At 38.0% G+C, this 20,255-nt stretch overlaps 1 protein-coding gene across 1 annotated transcript in view; it reads left to right on the top strand.

The window, feature by feature from the left end:
• TFAP2D (transcription factor AP-2 delta) overlaps positions 1–1,811 on the top strand; it is a 50,763-nt gene extending 48,952 nt beyond the window's left edge. The window contains exon 8 of the mRNA XM_004468913.2: positions 1,592–1,811. Coding sequence (XP_004468970.1) covers positions 1,592–1,811 — 220 coding nt within the window. The remainder of the gene's footprint in view (positions 1–1,591) is intronic.
• The last annotated feature ends 18,444 nt before the right edge of the window (positions 1,812–20,255 follow it).

Raw genomic sequence — 20,255 nt, forward strand, 5'->3', positions numbered from 1 at the left:
TATGCTTCAGCTATAACGAGAACTTATATTACACAGTTTGATGGATCTTGTTGCCCAGGCATTGGCCATTCTTATTTTCTAAGTAATCCAAGACTGAAGTCCTTTTTCTCTCTTTTTTAACTGTATGTTAACTGTGATCTAGACATAGGACAAGCTTTATAAAATGTCCGGAGGAAATATGGCAGTAACCTGTGGAGTATAATAAGGGAAATGCAGGAAATTTTACTCTACTCATTAAGATCTAAAAGTCAGCAATGTCTACCATTTATAGGGCACTTACTATAGATCTGGCATCATTCTGAGTCCTTTACGTGTATTAGCTCACTAAAATAAAGAGCAAATATTTGGTAGATCCTATTATTATCTCTACTGAGACACATTAGCAGGCTGCCTTAGACCCAATCCCTCTTTTACATTTTTTGTCACTTTTTTTTCTCCTGAAGATTCTGTACCCTAAGAAGATTAACTAGCTAGTTAATATATTATAAAGGATGACTCTCTCTGATTTTAAAAATGTTAATATAATAACTATTATAATTTAGGACTTATGAGCAGTTGATAGCTGTCATTTATTGAATGTATCATTTATACAGAGCATGTTTTTCTATCTTATTGTAGTACATGAGTTATGGGGAGTAACCTGACAGAGATCACTTCAGAATAATTGACACAAATGAACATTCTATATGGGTCCTGTTCACATGAAGAATGTCTCTCCACTTGAATATTTGTTCCAGCAGAGATATTTTTCAGGGTTGGAAGAGTTACCTAGGCTGAAGTTGCCACAACACTCCCCACATTGGCTTATTAGATATGATTATTAATTTATTAGTTACCTGACCCAAATGTAGAGTTGGCTTACTTAAAATAGGATTTTTTCTTCTCATTTAAGAGTGTGGAAGTGAATAGGTTCCTTCCATCTTGTGTCCCCATCATCACGGTGATTATACTCTTCTGCATAGCTGAAGGTGGGTCAGTGTTCCGTTGAGAGGAAGTAGAGGGCAATCGACTTCCTTGTAAGCAAGTAATGTGGGAAGTGTAGGCATCACTTACTATCATGTTCTATGGTGGATAGTTTTGTCCCGGATCCAAACTTAGCTGCCAGGGAGGCTGGTAAATGCAGCCTTCAGCTAATGGCTACTTTACTATGGAAGAGGAGAAGGAAGTTAGAGGAAAATCTATCCATCTAGCACTCTAAGTCTGCTGTAATTTATTCTTATCTGATCTATGCCCATACAAACATATATGCCATTATCGGAAGCAAATGATTTCGTACATGGAAAGTTACATTTTTTAGCTAATTCTTAATGAGATGGGGAATCAAGTAAAGTGTTAAACACTCAGCCTTTCTGACATTTAGTGCATATCAAATCTATCATTGATAAGTTTCTTCCAGACAGGTCATAAATTTCTTATGGTCAAAGGCAAAACATTGAATTGTATCATATCTTCCACACAAATTCTCAGCACCATTTAGAAATATAATAAATAGCTACGTAATTGAATGTTCTGGATTAAATGGGGAGATTTTCTGTCCTGCATCATACTGCAAATCACTCATCTATTTTTCTCTTCTACTTCTCATTTCCAGTTTGATCACTCATGGCTTTGGGACTCCAGCAATATGTGCAGCCCTAAGCACTTTCCAAACAGTCCTCAGTGAAATGCTGAACTACTTGGAAAAACACACTGCTCATAAAAATGGTGGAGCTACAGATTCTGGCCAAGGACATGCCAACTCGGAGAAAACCCCCCTGCGGAAAACTTCAGAGGCTGCCGTGAAAGAGGGCAAAACAGAAAAGACAGACTAGCTGCATCAAACAGAATCTATTTCCAGAGAGTCTTGCTGCTGATATTTTTTCTAATATATATATAATTGAGGGTGATTAATCTTCAGTGGACCAAATCTCTTCTTTCCTTTCCCAACCCTCCATAAAAAAAAAAATGGAAATGAAAAAATGAAACAAAAAAGGGCAGAAAAAAAAAGAAAACAGCAGTGTAACCGTGTAATGAAATTGTCACTTTTTAATTTTATGTTATTATAAACTCCTTTTGTGCACGTAATTTATTGTTCCAAATTATATACATCACAGTTTTTAAGCACTTCTGGACTTTGGAGAGGCAGCACGTGCTTTTTTTCACAGCTATCTGATGCACTTTCTTATCTAACTATGTAGTTAGGGATCAGAAAGCATGACCAGACCGAAATCCACCACCAGTGCTTACAGCTACAGTCTTTCTTAACTTAACTCCTTGTAACAAGAGTGCCTCTTTCCACTAAATAGACCAATCCAACAATCAATCCATCAATAAATATTTTGGGAACTGAAAAGGGCAGTCATGAATCTTTGTCCTGTGAATTAACAACACAATTTCTCAAATTTTTATCACCCCAGCCCACTTAACCACCAATGTCTTCGTGGTCTTTCAAAATCCCAGAAAATTCTTTCTCTATGACTGTTCACACCCCTTCCCACCCCATTTTTCCCCCAGTAGCTAAGAAGTGATTCAGGATGCATAATACTAAAGGGGAAAGAGATGAATTCTTCTATCAATACTTGTCACACCACCAAGAAAACAGACAGTGTTTAGCAAGTCAGGGCAGATAGATGCAGGAAAGGATAATTTTGCCACTGTTGGGCTCCAGAAGGAAAACAGTGACAATTACCTTGCCTAGAAAAGCTTGGGAATAGGAACTATGATGTGTCCAGTCAATCCTGCTCTCAGAGACAGAAGAGATCAGGGAACCAATATGGGTCCCTTGAAGCCCTGGTGGCCAATAATTATATGGTTAAATGAAATTCATTCTTCTCCTTCCATCTTTGTACTTCCTTTGCCCACTCCTCATCTTCTATGATAGCTATGTTCTAAGTCGTTAGAGGCACAAAAGTATTCAGGTCTGCATTCAATAAAGAAAACAAATCGGAATGATCAGAGAAATCTTTGCTTTTAAGATGCTTGCTTTTTTCACAGCTTGTTCTTATAGCTTCTTTTAGTAAAGACACCAAAAATAGGAGGTCCCTTGATGCAAAGGACAGACTCTAACTGAATGAGAGATTGGTCCATATACACCTGAATGTGTCAAGATACCTGATTGGTAGCACATTGTACTAATCTTTCTACTGTAAACAGTTTTTGGACTTGTAGGCTAAAATGCCTAAGTAAAAAGAGAAAATGCGTTGTAATAATGTGTACACTCCTAACATTAATTTAGCATGAGAATATTCTTCTCTCAAAATATCTCAATTACTTGCAAAATATTTCTGCCATAGTATAACCTCATGGAGAGTAGTAGTATTATTTTTAATTGGGAAGAATTTCATGGGAATTTAATTTAATTGGGAAGAATTTAATTGGGAAGAGTTTTCATGTAGAGACCCCCAAAAAACTATTTTTACCTAACAAATTTTCTTAAAATCATTTTGACCATTATTTTCAATCTTGTACAGAAAAGAGGAACCATAACCAATGAAAATCTAAATTTTCTACTCTAAATTCAATTAACAGAAGATAGTATTAAGGAATTCCATAAAAGGTGCTTTACGGCTACACAGTAGAAGAGTTTAAAATAATGAATTTTGATTTTATATTTTTATCTAGTTTCATTAAAATTTTACCATTATTCATGGCTTTACAAATCTTGGAATAAAATAGAATAAAACCACACTTCTACTGCAGTTCCAAATTTCATTACAAAAATAAACTATTCCATTTTACATGAAATTTCCCATAATGTAAAATAGAAAACAAAAATGAAGCAAAAAAATGATAACAATTTCAGTTCAATAACTAATAGGAAAACTACAGATTACTTAGGCTCCAAAATTTCCTTAATGAAATTTCCACATCAACATTCCTTCATTGCTATTATTATTAGGAATACATAAGTATTAAATATGGGATTTTAATATGCATATCTAATAGGTACTTAATACACATATATACCATGGCAATCAACCAAAAAATAGATATGGCTTATATTAACAGTTGACTTTCTCCACCGATAGTTGTGACTAGTTGAGGTTCTTCATACCTCAACTAGGTGTTAATATTTATTAACTTTGGAAATAAAAGTATTACTACAGTGCATATTATTTACCAGGATTAGGGTGTTCTACATCCTTAAAGGGACTACACCCATAATCTAACTAAACCAGCCATTAGGACATAAATGAATTAATGGACTGGTCATGTTTAGAATCCCTTTATTATCATAATCTAATAGACATTGTCAACATACCAACTTTTGTTTTGTATATAATAGGTCCTCAACACTTTTTAAATAAATGAATAAATAAATGTGTGTGTGTTCTTTGTCCAAAAGGGGTCAAAGGACCTTTTAATTTTGATTTTGTTTCAATACTCAGTGCTACAAACTGGCTTGCTTCTTCCACAATAATTTATGGATAATTATTTTATTTGAATAAAGAAATATTTCAACTGTGGCACATAAATTGGAAATAGATATATTTCAATATAGAACAGTAAAGAAAACAAGTTAGGTATCAGTATTTTAACAAAAGTGAAGTTATAATCATTATCAATATTATTTCATAGTAAAGGAAGATAGTTCACAAAAATCTGCCTGATTTTCAGTATTACAATAAATAATATAAAGGAAAAGAAAAAGCTTTTCAAATTAACTATTACTTGCCCAGAAAAATTGTCCAAACATCTCATTTTTACTCAAAGTTAATAATAATTAACATACAAATTTTATATTTTACCTTACAAAAAATTTAAGTAAATTCCTATGTAAAGAAAAGTTTATTTTGAGACTTTTTCAATAATTAATTGAAATGCCACTATAATAACTATTGCATTAGAGTTACCATTTGATTTAAGTTTTGCAGCTCTACAAAAATGACCGAAAACTCTGAATTACTTTATATTTTTCTTCTCTGGAAAGACTCAAGCACTGGGATGATGTCTAGTCTCTTCTTTCCTTCTTTTAAGATGGCTTAAAAATAGGAATACTTCTTCCTGGCATTGCGGCTTCTTTTTCCTTTTGCTGCATTAGGTTATATTCTCTTCAGTATCCAAGATGGGAAACTGGTTGTTAAGCGCATACAAGCATCCTAACCATAATGTGACAGTGGTAAGAATCTGACCTTCTGTCATCTGGCTTTTTGAATGTAAAAGTGCCAATAAATTATCCTTTTTAATAATGAATAGAACAATGAATAACCCCATTTTCCTTTATTTTCTTCCTGTCTTCCTCCCTGGAAGTATTTTAAACGGTACAATTTAAAAATAACTTCTCAGAATCCTTTACACAGCAAGTCCACTATCTCCTTCATAAAGACAAAGTCAGCATGTGAGAAGCCGCATAACGTGGTTACTAAGCATGCACTCTAAGGCTGAACTTCCCTGGTGCAAAGCATGGCTCTTTCACTTACTATTGTGTGCTTTGTGGGCAAGTTGCTTAGCCTCTCTGTGCCTCAGTTTTCCCATCTATAAAATTAGAAAAATAAAAGATATTCATTTACAGAATTATTATCAGAATCAAAGAGTTGATTTATCTAAACTGCTTAGAGAACTGGCACATGGTTAGTATCATGTGAGCATTAGCTATTGTATTTGATACTGAAAGTTTGGTAAAACCATTTTTTATGGAGAGATCACTTTCTCCTTAGTTTATTGAACTCCTTCTATGTGCCATACTATGTCCTAGGGACTAAAGATACAGAGGGGACTAGAACACTTTCCTTGCTGAAAAGTTTCTCACAGTCTCCTCTAAGAAAGCTGAATAAACATTCACAGAGATTAGAATACGGTAAGTGTATGATGAAAACATGCACAGGATGCCCCAGCACAAATTAGACCAATTAGGGTCTAGGAAAAGAAGGAATGGAAAACCAAGAAAGTGGGGTGCATCTCAGAAAGGGAAAGTTGGGAATTTAGGATAAAAGGGTCTTTCAGATTCTGGGTGTATTTAAAACATTTGGGGCAAGATCCTGTTTCAAATAACAAACATGTACCCTACAGGTAGCTATTCCTACCTCCCTCCCCATTCTTGGGCAGCTAACATTTTGCCCATACTGCCTCAGGAAAGGGATAAGACCCAGCAGAATTCAGGCAATAAAGAAGTCAAACTTTGTGTTTTGAGTTTCAGAATTCTAGGCACTAAGAGAACTCAAGCATTAAAAGTATATCAGTTAGAGTCTCCTCTCCCTACAGACATAAACACATATATACAGTCTGTCATTATTTGTGGATTCTGTATTTAAGAATTCTCCTACTCACTAAAATGTATTTGTAAACCCAGAATCAATACTTGTGATGCTTTCACGGTCATTCACAGACACATACAGAGCAGTGAAAAATTTTAATTGCCAGAGGCACACATTTGCAGTTGAGGTCAAACTGAGATGCTTTGCCTTCTTGTTTCAACTCTCGTACTGTAAGGAAGCGTCCTTTTTGTGAAATGTTTAATGCTACATTTTTCTCATTTTGGCACTTTTCCTTGGTGATTTCAAATATAGTTCTGAAGTTCTGTCTAGTATTTCTAAGCACACGTAGGCTGTGATGTGCCTTCCTAAGAAAACACGTATATTAGATAAGTTTCATTCAGTCATGGATTGTAGTGCTGTTGGCCAAGAGTGCAATATTAATGAAGTCAAAAATATATATTAAATGAGGTGTCTTTAAACAGAAACATCCATAAAAAAAAGTTATATATTGGTTGGTTGACCAAAATTCTGTGACCAGAGGCTCACATGACCCTAATCTTGTAATTCCTTGTATTACTCAGCCAAAGGGGTGCTGATGCAGAATACCAGAAATCTGTTGGCTTTTATAAAAGATATTTATTTGGGATAGAAGCTAACAGTGACCAAGCCATAAAGCATAAGTTATTTCCCTCACGAAATTCTGTTGTCATGTATTGGAGCAAGATGACTGCTGAGGTTTGGCAAGGGTTCAGGCTTCCTCAGTTCTTCTCTCCCCAGGGCTCATTTCCCTCTGGGCTCAGCTGCTGTGCTCTCTCCACAAGACCAGCTGTAGACTATCAGGCAAACAGCTGCGTCTCTCTCCCCTGGGCTTCTGAAGTCCTCTCTATTCTTCTGTGTTCTTCTCCTGTGTGTTTACTTCCCATGCTCCAATATTAAAACTCCAGTGGGGACTCAATGTCCTACTGACATGGCCCAATCAAAGTTTAAATCATTATTATTTTTTAAAATATATTTTTTATTTTTAAAAGATACTTGATTACATAAAATATAAGGGATTCCCATATGCCCTACTCCCCACACATCCCACTTTTCTCCGCATTAACAACTTCTTTCTTTAGTGTGGTATATTCATTGCAATTGATGAACACATTTGGAGCGCTGTCACACAACATGGATTATGGTTTCCATTGTAGTTTACACTCTCTTCCACTCCATTCTGTAGGTTGTGGCAGGATATATAATGTCTTGTATCTGTTTTGCAATATCATTCAGGACAATTCCATGTCCCAAAAATGCCCCTGTATTATACCTCTATTTCCCTCTCCCTGCCTTCAGCAACTCCAGTGGCCACTGTCTCCACATCAATGATATATTTTCTTACATTGCTAGAATCACAATAAGTCTATAGTAGAATATCAGTAAGTCCACTCTAGTCCATATTTTATTCCCCAATCCTGAGGATTCTGGGATGGTAATGCTCACTCCACCTTTAATTGAGAGGGGACTTTAATCCAGTAAGGCTGATGGATGGGACTCTCTTGCTTGCAGTTGTAGACTCTCTCGGTTCCTTGATGTGATGGTTGTCCATTGTCACCTTCTGGTTAGTTGTCCTGGGTGAGTCCAATGAACTGGAGAGTAGGTGTTGCAACTCCACTGAGGCTCAGGGCCCAGCTGGCACATAGAGAGCCCAGAGATTTAAGTCTTCTGGACGTACATCTACCAATTCCTGTACCAACTATAGGTGTAATAAAAGGGACAGAAGAGGCATGTTTAGAAAAGGCACATCTGAATTCAACTCTGTCACACTCAGGACAAACTCCAAAGAAGGGCCCACTGGCAAGGTATCAAACTCCAGAGCTATCTTCCATGACTGTAGGATGTGGTTATCTCCAGAGCCCTCAGGAGCCCCACGATTTGGGGTAGTATCTACTTTGGTTTTCTATGAGATCCTGTTGAGACATGCATAAGCATTACCTCTCTGATGACCTCCTGACTCATTTTAAAGTCTCTTAGCCATATAAATTCATTTGTCTTTACCATTTCTCCCTTTTATTCAAGGTCTTTTTCCAGTTACATCACCAGCTGGTGCTTGGTAGTAATCCCTCAGTTCAAGGGAGGCTCACCCCCAGGAGTCATGTCCCATGCTGGGTGAAAGGTAATGTATTTATATGCTAAGTTTAGCTTACAGGGAGGCCACATTTGAGCAACATGGAGGTAACTCTTAGGCACCCTACAACACTAGGCTAAGTTGCAATTTCAAGAGCAAAAGGCTCATAAACATAGTTGTTGTCAATACTAAGGGCCCATCAATGGACCATCCTTCTTCACTAGCCATTGTCCCCGTACTCGGGGGATTCTTGCTGGCCCGTTAGAGAATGCGGCAGAACTCCCCAGGATGGGATTTCAGTATTCTTTAGGTTGTTGTGTGAATTTCTACCCACTGTGGCAATGCCCCATGAATATTTGAGCATATTTACATACTTATATGTATGCCCAGGTGATCTTTCTCCCATGGATCTCCCATCACGGACACCCCAAATCAATGCTTAATCATTATTTAATCAACTAAAAGTAAAAATTCTGAATCCAATACATCTTGTATGCCCAGAGGAAAAGATTGGTTTAAAAACATAATCCAATATTTCTTTTTGGAATTCACCAATAATATCAAATACTACATTCCCCTAGGGGTATTTGTTCAGTATTCACTAATTCAGTGTTTGTAGCAAAACTTTATAGAGCATTGCTACCATAAATCATGAACATTGACTATATAAGTATGTGTAAACTAGAGACTAGAAAATCCCTACCTTGTGGAAACAAGGAGAAGATAAAAGAAGTTTGGAAAAAGCTTAGCTATCATTGCTTATCTGAAAAGGGACAATGTCCTGGGATTGAGGTTGGATGGGAATCTCCTGACAGAGAGGAATGTGTCTGCATCCCAAAGAAAAGCCCAGGATGGAAGAAAAGAAAAAAGAAAAAAAAAAAACCCATAAGCATGTTGCAGAAGCAGAAAAACTGTCTATGTGGCATGTCTAGGCAGGTAGTTCTTAGACATTATCATAGAGTTTCTCTCAACATGACATGACAGAACAGGATGAACAAAGAAGCAGACATTTCTGCACTCTAGAGAGCTGCAACAGCTATCAAATATTCCAGCCATATCTAAGAGGAATCCAGGTAGCTGGCAAGCATGCAGAGTCTTCCCTGGTTGGAACCAAATAACACAGAGGTATCAGCAGGACTGGGCTCTTATCTGGAGGCTCTAGGGAAGAATCTGCTTCCAAGCTCATTCAGGTGATTGGTAAACTTCTGTTCCTTGTTGGAGGACCGAGGTCCCTGTTTCCTTGATTGGTTGTCAGCAAGGGTTGCTCTCAGCTAATAGGGGCCCTCTCAGGTGACTTGTCACATGACCCCTTCAAGTCAGCAAGAATACATCAAATCCTTCCCATGCCTCCAATCTCTCTGACTTTCCCTTCTGTTACCACCTGGAGAAAATACTCTGCTTTTAAAGGTTTATATGATTAGATTGGGCCCACCCAATTAAATCACTTTTTTTGCATATTAATCTTGGCTCACATGATTAGATTAAGCCCACCCAAAATAATCTTTTTTTTTTACATGTTAGTCTTTTGTCAATATATTTTTTATCTTTATTTTTAAAAGATACTTAGATTACATAAATACTACATAAAATACATAGGAGATTCCTATATGCCCCACTCCCTACCGCTCCCACATTTGCCTGCATTAACAACATCTTTCATTAACGTGGTTCACCAAATGTGTTACAATTGATGAAAATATTTTGGAGCATTGCCAGTAAGCATGGATTATAGTTTACATTGTAGTTTACTTTCTCTCCCACACAATTTTTTCTGTTATGGCAAGATATATAATGGCCTATATCTGTCAATGCAATGTCATTCAAGACAATTCCCAAATCCCAAAAGTGCCCCCATATTACACCTGTTTTCCAATCTCCCTCCATTCAGAATCTCAAGTGGCCACTGCCTCCACATCAATGATATAAGTTCTTCCATTGCTAGAGTCTCAATAAGTCTATTGCAGAATACCAGTAATTCTACTCTCATCCACCACTCATCCCCCAATCCTAAGGATTCTGGGATGATGATGCCCACTCCACTTCTAATTGAGAGGGGGCTTAGATCCCATGAGGCAGATGGATGGGACTCTCTTGCTTGCAGCTGCAGACTCTCTCTGTTCCTTGGGATGGTCATTGTCCATCATCATCTACTTGTTAGTTGTCCTGGGTGAGTCCAATAAACTGGAGAGTAGGTGGTGTTACAACTTTGTTGAGATTCAAAACCCAGCTGACACATGGACAGTCCAAATATTTAAGTCTCTTGGACATATACCTATCAACTCTAGGACTAAATATGGGTTCAAATAGAAGAGGCAGAAGAGCCATGGGTAGGGAAACTACAATTGCGTCCAACTCTGTCACACTGGGGAGCATAAGATCCAAAGTAGGGCCCACTGGTAAGGCATCAAACTCCTGAGCTGTCTGCCCTGCTTATAGTGTCTGGATGTCCTCAAAGACCTAAGGAACCTTGCTATTTGAGATAGTATTTACTTTGGAAGTCAATAATATCCTGCTGAGATGTGCATAAGCATAACCTTTGGAATGACCTCCCTGTTCACTTTAAAGTGTCTTAGCCATATAAACTCATTAGTCTTTACCTTTTCCTCCTTTGGGTCAAGGTCTTTTTCCAGTTGCATTGCTAGTTGGTGCTTGGTAGTAATCCCTCATCCTAGAGAGTCGCATCCCATGCTGGCAGGAAGGTAATGCATTTATATACTGAGAGAGGCCACATTTGAGCAACAAGGAGGATCTCAGGAGGTAATTCTTGGGCACTCTCTGATACTAGGCTAAGTTTCAGTTTCAAAAGTAAAGGTTCAGGGAAGTGGACTTGGCCCAATGGATAGGGTGCCCATCTACCACAGGAGAGGCCCACGGTTCAAACCCCAGGCCTCCTTGACATGTGTGGGGCTGGCCCATGCACAGTGCTGATGCGCACAAGGAGTGCCTTGCCACGCAGGGGTGTCCCCCACGTAGGGGAGCCCCATGCACAAGGAGTGTGCCCCATAAGGAGAGCCACCCAGTGTGAAAGAAAGTGCAGCCTGCCCAAGAATGGCGCCACACACATGGAGAACTGATGCAGCAAGATGACGCAACAAAAAGAGACACAGATTCCCGTGCCGCTGACAGCAACAGAAGTGGATAAAAAGAACACGCAGCAAATGGACACAGAGAGCAGACAACTGGAGCAGGGGGAGGCGGGGAGGAGAGAGAAATAAATAAAAAATAAATCTTTTTTAAAAAAAGTAAAGGTTCATAAGTACAGTCATCAACATCCAAGGCCTGTCAATGTCCATCCTCTTTCAATAGTCTCTGCCCCTGTACTCAAGGAATTCTTGCTGTCACATTAGAGAATGTGGCAGAACTTCCCAGGATGGGAATTTTATATTCTTTTGGTTATTGTGTGTATCCCCACCTACTGTGACAATGCTCCATGAACTCTTGAACACATTTATATGCCTTTTTTTTAAGTTTATTTATTTTTTAAATTTATTTCTCTCCCCTTCCCTCTGCCCCACTGTCTGCTCTCTGTGTCCATTCACTGTGTGTTCTTCTGTGTCTGCTTATATTCTTTGTCAGTGGCACTGGGAATCTGTGTTTCTTTTTGTTGCATCATCTTGCTGTGTCAGCTCTCTGTGTGCATCGCCACTCTTGGGCAGGCTGTGCCTTTTTCATATGGGGCAGTTCTCCTTTCAGGGCACACTCCTTGCACATGGGGCTCCCCTACACGGCGGACACCCCTGCGTGGTACAGCACCCCTTGCGTGCGTCATCACTGTGCATGGGCCAGCTTTACCACACAGGTCAGGAGGCCCTGGGTTTGAACCCTGGACCTCCCATGTGGTAGGCAGATGCCCTATCAGTTCAGCCAAATCTGCTTCCCTTATATGCCTTTTAGACATGCCCAGGCAAGCCTCCTCCCATGCAGCCCCCGTCACTGACACCAAGCATCAATGATCCTCTCCTATCATAGTTGTAACACTTCTGTGATCCAAAACTTCTTCAAAAATGAAGCCAATAAAATAACCAAATACAGTTAATAAGAAAATGAAGTAATAAAGATAGTTTTAAAAATAAGAAATAAAATACAAAAACTAAAAAACTTTTTGGAATAATAAAAAATAATGAAAAAAATTAAAGAAAAATTTTGACATTGTCTTTCATCACTGTGAGATCTGCTGTCTTGTATGTACAGTGACATTTTCTTCCATTTATTCCCCCCGTGCCTTATTTTTTTCAATTTGTCTTCAAAAAAGCTTTTGGTTACAAAAAAAGTCATGTATAGAATCTAGGGGATTCCAATATAGCCAACATCCTCTCCCTTTTCCCCTTTTACCTATTAATAACATTCTAATGTGGATGGTATATTTGCTATGATTGATGTACAAATATTGAAACATTGTTACTAACCATGGTCAATGATTTACATTATGGTTTACACTTTGGACAATACAGTTTAATAAATTTTGATGAAATTTAACATGGCCTGTATCCATCATTGCAAGATCACGTAGTAAATTCCATCACTCCCAAAAAGCCCCTTGTTCCATCTATTCTATTCCTCCTTCTCTCTCCCCCAGGACCCATGGCAACCACTAAGCTTCACTCATTGAAGAACAAGATTCATAGTTACTTGCAGCAACACTCAGGGCTTGACATACTGGCCTGTCCTCCCTTTTTAGGCATTGCACCTATGCCCTTGAGAGACTCCTGCCCCTCTGTTTGAGAACACAGCAGGACTCCCCAGGATGGTAGTCCAACACCTTCCCATTCATTATGTGGGTCTCCACCCACTGATACAACCAGTTATTACAAGATGAACACTCACACTTTCCCTAAAGGCCTGCCACAGGTATGCACTGTCCTGCATGTCCCCCATCCAACACCCGAAATGAGTAACCCACCCCAGCCATATTTGCCAAAAGAACTTTCCCAACATTGTAGCTTCAACCACATACTCACAAATCCCCAGAGTTCATCTGCTCCCTCCCTCAACCCTCCCACCTGTTCCATGGACAGCCCAACTCAACCTTCCCACACTATCCTCCTCACAAACCAGCACCACCTAGCCCAATACCCTCACTGCACCACAAGCCATGCCCATCCACTGCACAATTACACTTTTCTACCTTATCATAGATTTTGCCCATATGGGCAATGGCTCACAGCCTTCTTTTCCTGTCTCCTGTAAACCAGTCTTCCAGACTCTAGCTCTGTGAGTCTCCTCAGTTTGCTTAATTCATTTCAGTGGGGTCATGTAATATTTATCCTTCAGTGCCTGGTTTACTTCACTCCACATAAGGTCAAGATTCATCTATGTTATTCCATGTGTTAACACTGTATTTGTTTTTACAGATGAGTAATATTCTATTGTATGCATATACCACAATTTGTTTATCCACTCATCTGTTGATTGACATTCAGATTGTTTCCAACTTTGGGCAGTAGTTAATAGTGCCATTATGAGCAATGGTGTTCATATATCTGTTTGTGTCCCTGCTTTCAATTCTTCTGGGTATATATGCAGCAGTAGGATTGCTGTATCATATGGCAGTTCAATAGTGAGCTTCCTGAGGAACCACCAAACTGTCCTCAAAAATGGCTGCACCATTCTACAATCCCACCGGCAGTGGATAAGGGTTCACATTCCACCACATCCTCTTCAACACTTGTAGTCCTCTGTTTTTTTAATAGCCCCAGTCTAATGGGCATAAGATGATACCTCTTTGTAGTTTTGATTTGGATTTCCTTAATAGCTAGTGAAGTTGAGCATCTTTTCATATGCTTTTTATCCATTTGCATTTCTTCTTTAGAGAAATTCAAGTCACTTGCCCATTTTTTAATTGTTTTTTCTCTCTATTTTTTAAAAGATTTATTTTATTTATTTCTCTCCCCTTTCCCCACCCCCACCCCCGCCGCAGTTGTCTGTTGTCTATGTCCATTTGCTGCATATTATTCTTTGTCTGCTTCTGTTGTTGTCAGCGGCACAGGAATCTGTGTCTCTTTTTGTTGCATCATCTTGCTGCATCAGTTCCCATGTGTGTGGCACCATTCCTGGGCAAGCTCAACTTTCACACTGGGCAGCTCTCCTTACAGGGCATACTCCTTGTGTGTGGGGCTCCCCTATGTGGAGGACACCCCTGTGTGGCACGCCTCTCCTTGCGCGCATCAGCACTGCGCGTGGGCCAGCTCCGCACAGGTCAAGGAGGCCCAGGGTTTGAACCGTGGATCTCCCATGTGGTAGACGGATGCCCTATCCATTGGGCCAAGTCCACTTCCCTCTATTTTTTTAAAAGTTATATTTAAAAAATATAAGAGGTCCCCACATAACCCCCATCCCCTCTCACCCCACTCCTCCCACATCAATAATCTCTTTCATCATCATGGGACATTCATTGCATTTGGTGAATACATTTTGGAGCACTGCTGCACCACATGGATAATGGCTTGCACTGTAGTTTACACTCTCCCCCAGTCCACCCAGTGGGTGATGGAAGAACATACAATGTCCAGCATCTATCCCTGCAGTACTACCCAGGACAACTCCAAGTCCTAAAAATACCCCCACATCATATCTCTTCTTCTCCCTCTCTACCCTCAGCAGCTACCGTGGCCCATTTTTAAAAATGGACAAGTGGAGAAATTGATCACCTGCCCATTTTTAAAATGGGTTGTTTGTCTTTTTATTTTTAAGGTGTAGGATTTCTTTATATATGCAGCATACTAGGCCCCTTTCAGATAGATGGTTACCAAATATTTTCTCCCATTGAGTAGGTTGCCTTTTCACTTTCTTGACAAACTCCTTTGAAGTGCAAACGTTTTTAATTTTCAGGAGGTCCCTTTTATCTATTTTTTCTTTCCTTGTTCATGCTTTGGGTGTGGAGTTCAGGAAACCATTTCCTATTACAAGATCCTGTACATTTTTTCCTATGTTATCTTCCAAGGTCTTTATGGAAGACCTCATATTTAGATCTTTGATCCATCTTGAATTAATTTTTGTATTATGTGTGAAATGGTGTTCCTCTTTTATTTGTTTGGATATGGATATCCAGTTTTCCAAGCACCATTTGATGAAGAGGCCATTCTCTCCCAGTTGAATGGGCTAGGTGGCCTTGTCAAATATCAGTTGAATGTATATGTGAGGATCTGTATCAGAACTCTCAATTTGGTTCCATTGGTCAGTATGTCTATCCTTGTACCAATACCATGCAGTTTTGACTACTGTAGCCTTGTAGTATGATTTAAAGTCAGATAGTTTGATTCCTCCAATTTCATTTTTCTTTTTCAATAAGTCTTTGGTTATTCACAGCCTCCTGCCTTTCCAAATAAATTTCATAGTTAGCTTTTCTGATTCAGTGAAAAATGCTGTGGTAATTTTTATTGAGACTGCATTAAATCTGGAGATCAGTTTGGGTAGGATAGATTTCTTAATGATGTTTAGTTTTCCTATCCATGAATAGGGAATATTCTTCCATTTATTTAGGTTTTCTTTGATTTCCTTTAACAGTGTTGTATAGCTTTCTGCATACAAGTCATTTACATCTTTAGTTAAATTTATTCCTAAGTTATTTGATTCTTTTAGTTGCTATTGTAAGTTGGGGTTTTTTCTTGATTTCCTCCTCAGATTGCTCATTATTGGTGTACAAAATACTACTAATTTTTGCACATTGATTTTATTACTTGCCACTTTACTGAACTCATTTATAAGCTTTGTTATAGATTTCTCAGGGTTATCTATGTATAGGATCATGTCATCTGCAAATAGTGAAATATTTACTTCTTCCTTTCCAATTTGGGTATCTTTTGTATCTTTTTCTTGTCTATGTGCTCAAGCATGTACTTCTAACACAACGTCAAATGAGAGCAGTGAAAGTCGACATCCCTGTCTTGTTCCAGATCTTAGAGTAAAAGCTTTCAGGTTTCATTATTGAATATGATGTTAGCTGTGGGTTTTTCATATATACCCTTTATCATGTTGAGGAAGTTTCCTTCTATTCCTGTCATTTGAAGTGTTTTTATCAGGAAAGAGTGCTGAATTTTGTTGAATACTTTTTCTATATCTATAGAGATAAACATGTGATTTTTTATTTTGATATGTTTATTCAGTGTATAACATTAATTGATTTTCTTATATTGAAATATCCTTGGATACCAGGAATGTATCCCACTTCATCATAATGTATAATTCATTTGATGTGCGGTTGAACATGACTAGCAAGTATTTTGTTGAGGATTTTAGCATCTAGGTACATTAGAGAGATTGGTCTACAGTTTTCCTTTCTTGTGGTGTCTTTGTTTGGTTTTGGTATTAGGGTAATGTTGACATCATAGAATGAGTTAAGCAATGTTCCCTCCACTTCTATTTTTCGGAAGAGTTTAAGCAAGATTGGCTTTAGTTCTTTCTGGACTGTTTGATAGAATTCACCTGTGAAGCCATCTGGTCATGGGCTCTTCTCATTTGGGAGGTTTTTGATGACTAATTTTATTTCATTACTTGTGATTGGTCTGTTGAGTTCATCAGTTTCTTCTTACATCAATGTAGGTTGCTTGTGTGTTTCTAGGAACTTGTCCATTTCCCCTAAATCATCTGTCTTGTTGGCATACAATTTTTCAAACCATCCTCTTATGATACACTTTATTTCTGTGAGGTAAGTGGAGATATCCTTTCCTCCTTTCTTATTTTATGTGCTTGCATCATCTCTCTTTTTTTCTTTGTTAGTCTAACTAAGAGTTTGTCGATTTTATTGATCTTCTTGAAGAACCAGCTTCTGGTTTTGTTTATTTTTTCTAGTGCTTTTTTATTTTCAATTTCATTTAGTTCTGCTCTGATCTTTGTTATTTCCTTCTTTCTGCTTGCTTTGGGGTTAACTTGTTCTTTTTCTAATTTCTCCAGGTGTGCAGTTAGGTCTTTGATTTTAGCTTTTTCTTCTTTTTTAATGTAAGCATTTATGGCTATGAGTTTCCTTTTCAGCACTGCTTTTGCTGAATTGCATAGGTTTTGATACGTCATGTTGTCATTTTCATTTGCATCAAGGTAGTTTCTAATTTCTTTTGCAATATCTTCCTTGACCCACTGATTGTCTAAGAGTGTGTTGTTTAACTTCCATATCTTTGTGCCTAATCTGCTTCTCTGCCCATTACTGATTTCCAGCTTCATTCCATTATGATCAGAAATTTGTATAATTTCAATCTTTCTGAATTTATTGAGAGTTGTTCTGTGGCCTAGCATGTGGTCTATTCTGGAGAATGATCCATGTGTGCTCAAGAAGAATGTATATCCCACTGTATTTGGGTGTAATGTTCTGTATATGTCTATTCCATCCAGATCCTCTAATACATTATTCAAGGTATCTGTTTATTTATTGATCCTCTGTTGAGATGTTCTGTCCAATGGTGATAATGGTGCATTAAAGTCCTCCACTATAATTGTGTAAATTATGGATGTAGAGGCATCTGTTTTCCACTTAGTTTTCCCAATGTTTGCCTCATGTGTTTTGAGGCACCCTGATTAAGTACATAAAGGTTTATGATTGTTCTATCTTCTTGATAGATTACCCCTTTTATTAATATATAGTGCCCTTCCTTTCTCTTGCAATAGTTTTGAATTTAAAGTTTATTTTGTCTGATATTAGTATAGCTAATCCTCCCCTTTTCTGATTATGTTTGCATGTAAAATTGTTTTCCAACTGTTCACTTTCAGCCTCTTTACACCCCTGGATCTAAGGTGAGTTTCCTGTAGACAGCATAGAGATGGGTCATATTTCCTTATCCATTCTGCCAATCTGTGTCTCTTGACTGGATAGTTTAATCCATTAACATTCAGTGTTACTACTATCAAGGGGTTACTTACATTAACCATATTTTCTTTGGGTTTATGTATGCCATATGTTGTTTTTATTTCTCTTTTTATCTTTTTAGTCATTCTTACACTCTCCTCTAACTCTTTCTCCAGCTTTTTTCCTTTCAACCTGCATAACTCCCTTTAGTATTTCTTGAAGGACAGGTTTCTTATTGACAAACTCTCTTAATTTCTGTCTATCTGTGAATATTTTGAGCTCTCCCTCATTTGTGAATGCCAGCTTTGCTGGATAGAGAATTCTTGGCTGGAAGTTTTTTTTCAATTAGCATCCTAAACATGCCATACTACCACCTTATTTCTTCCATGGTTTCAGATGAAAACCCAGGTTCTAATCTCACTGAGCTTCCCTTGTACGGATGGATCTCTTTTCTCTTGATGCTGTCAGTGTTATCTCATCTTGAGCATTGGAAATTTTGACAAGTAGGGGTCTTGGGGTAGGCCTGTTAGGATTTTAATGTTTGGGTGGCTGTAATTCCTGGACAGGTACATCCATATCCACAGAGTTGGGAAATTTTCAGCCATTATTTCCTCCAATACTCCTTCTGCCCCCTTTCCTCCTCTTCTCCCTCTGGGATGCATATGATGCTTGTGTTTGTGCATTTCAAGTTGTCATTCAAATACCTAAGTCCCTGCTGAATTTTTTCTTTCATTTCATCTATCTGTTCTCCTATCTGTCTGATTTCTGAGGTACTGTCTTCCACATTGCTGATTTCTTTCCTCTTCCTGTTCAAATCTGCTGTTATTTGTTTCAAGTATATTTTTGACTTCTTGCATTGTACCATTCATCACCATCAGGTTGGTTATCTTTTTATGTACACTTACAATTTCTTCAGTGTGTTCCCCCAGTGTCTTCTTAATATCCTTAATCTCTTCCTTCACTTCATTAAGTTGATTCATGATATTTGTTTGGACATCCTTGATTAGTTGTTCCACATTAAGTATCTCCTCCTGTTTTTTAGTTTGTTCATTAGACTTGGCCAAGTTTTCCTGTTTCTTAATGGCTGGAAATTTTTTGCTGGTGTCTGGGCATCTGTTTATCTTGATGGGCTTATTTTCTTGGGTACCTTCTGTATTAGTCAGGGTTCTTTAGGGAAATAGAATCAGCAAGGGGTATCTGTCAATAGTAAAGAGACTTATCAGAGTCTCTCATACAGCTGTGGGGATCCACAAGTCAGGTTCTGCAGGCAGGCTGCAACCAGGAAAGCTGATGAAACTCCAATGAAGTTTCTTGACAAGTTCTGGGAGATGTTGGCTGCCCAAAGATGAGCTGGGAAATTCTTTCTTAATGCTGGAATCACTTTCCTTTTAAGGCATTCAACTGATTGGGTTAAGCATCACTCACTGCTGATGGCAATCTCCCTGACTGATGTAATTATAACCAGCTATCTATGATTTACCACTGCAGTAAAGTCAATGGTGACTAAAGTTCAAAATGCCCTTGTATTACAGTTAGTCCAGTGCTTGCTTGACCAAACAATAGGGCACAATTACCTGGCTGAATTGACATAGTAGCCTAACCATCACACCTTCCCTTTCTATTCTTGGGTTTTATTTTGTTGTTTCTTTTTGTGTGGGGAGGTTAATTTTTGATACTTGGTTCCTCTTATTCTATCCTTGCAGTTGTCTGTGTTCTCTTGGAGAAAAAAAAGATTGGGACCAGAGAAAAAAGAGATAAGAAAAGAAAAGGAATAACAGTAATAATAATACAAAAAAAGTAGAAGAGGAATCATGCAAGAGCTAGGAAACTAAGTAATATGAGTAAAAATTCATTTAAAAAATACAAAGGAATAAGAATGAAAAGGGGTGGAATAGAAAAAATAAAACAAGAGACAAAAGAGAAAGAAAAAAATTGGAATGAATTAAAAGGCCAGGCAGATGAGAAGAGAGTAGAAGGAAAGAAGAAAAATTAAAAAAAGGAGAGAGAAGAGATAGAGAAAAAGAAAAAATGAAGACCAAACAAGAAGTGGTAATGGAAGAAAAGCAACAGAATTCAGAAGATAGAAAAATGGAGGAAAGAAGAGTAATAAAGTAGGTTGAAAAATAAGTAGAAGAAAAAAATAGAAACAAAGAAAGGGAAAACAACAAACAAGAAACAAAACAGCAACAAAGAAGCAACCCAG

Source organism: Dasypus novemcinctus, chromosome 11, assembly GCF_030445035.2.
Source record: "Dasypus novemcinctus isolate mDasNov1 chromosome 11, mDasNov1.1.hap2, whole genome shotgun sequence".
NCBI lineage: Eukaryota > Metazoa > Chordata > Mammalia > Cingulata > Dasypodidae > Dasypus > Dasypus novemcinctus.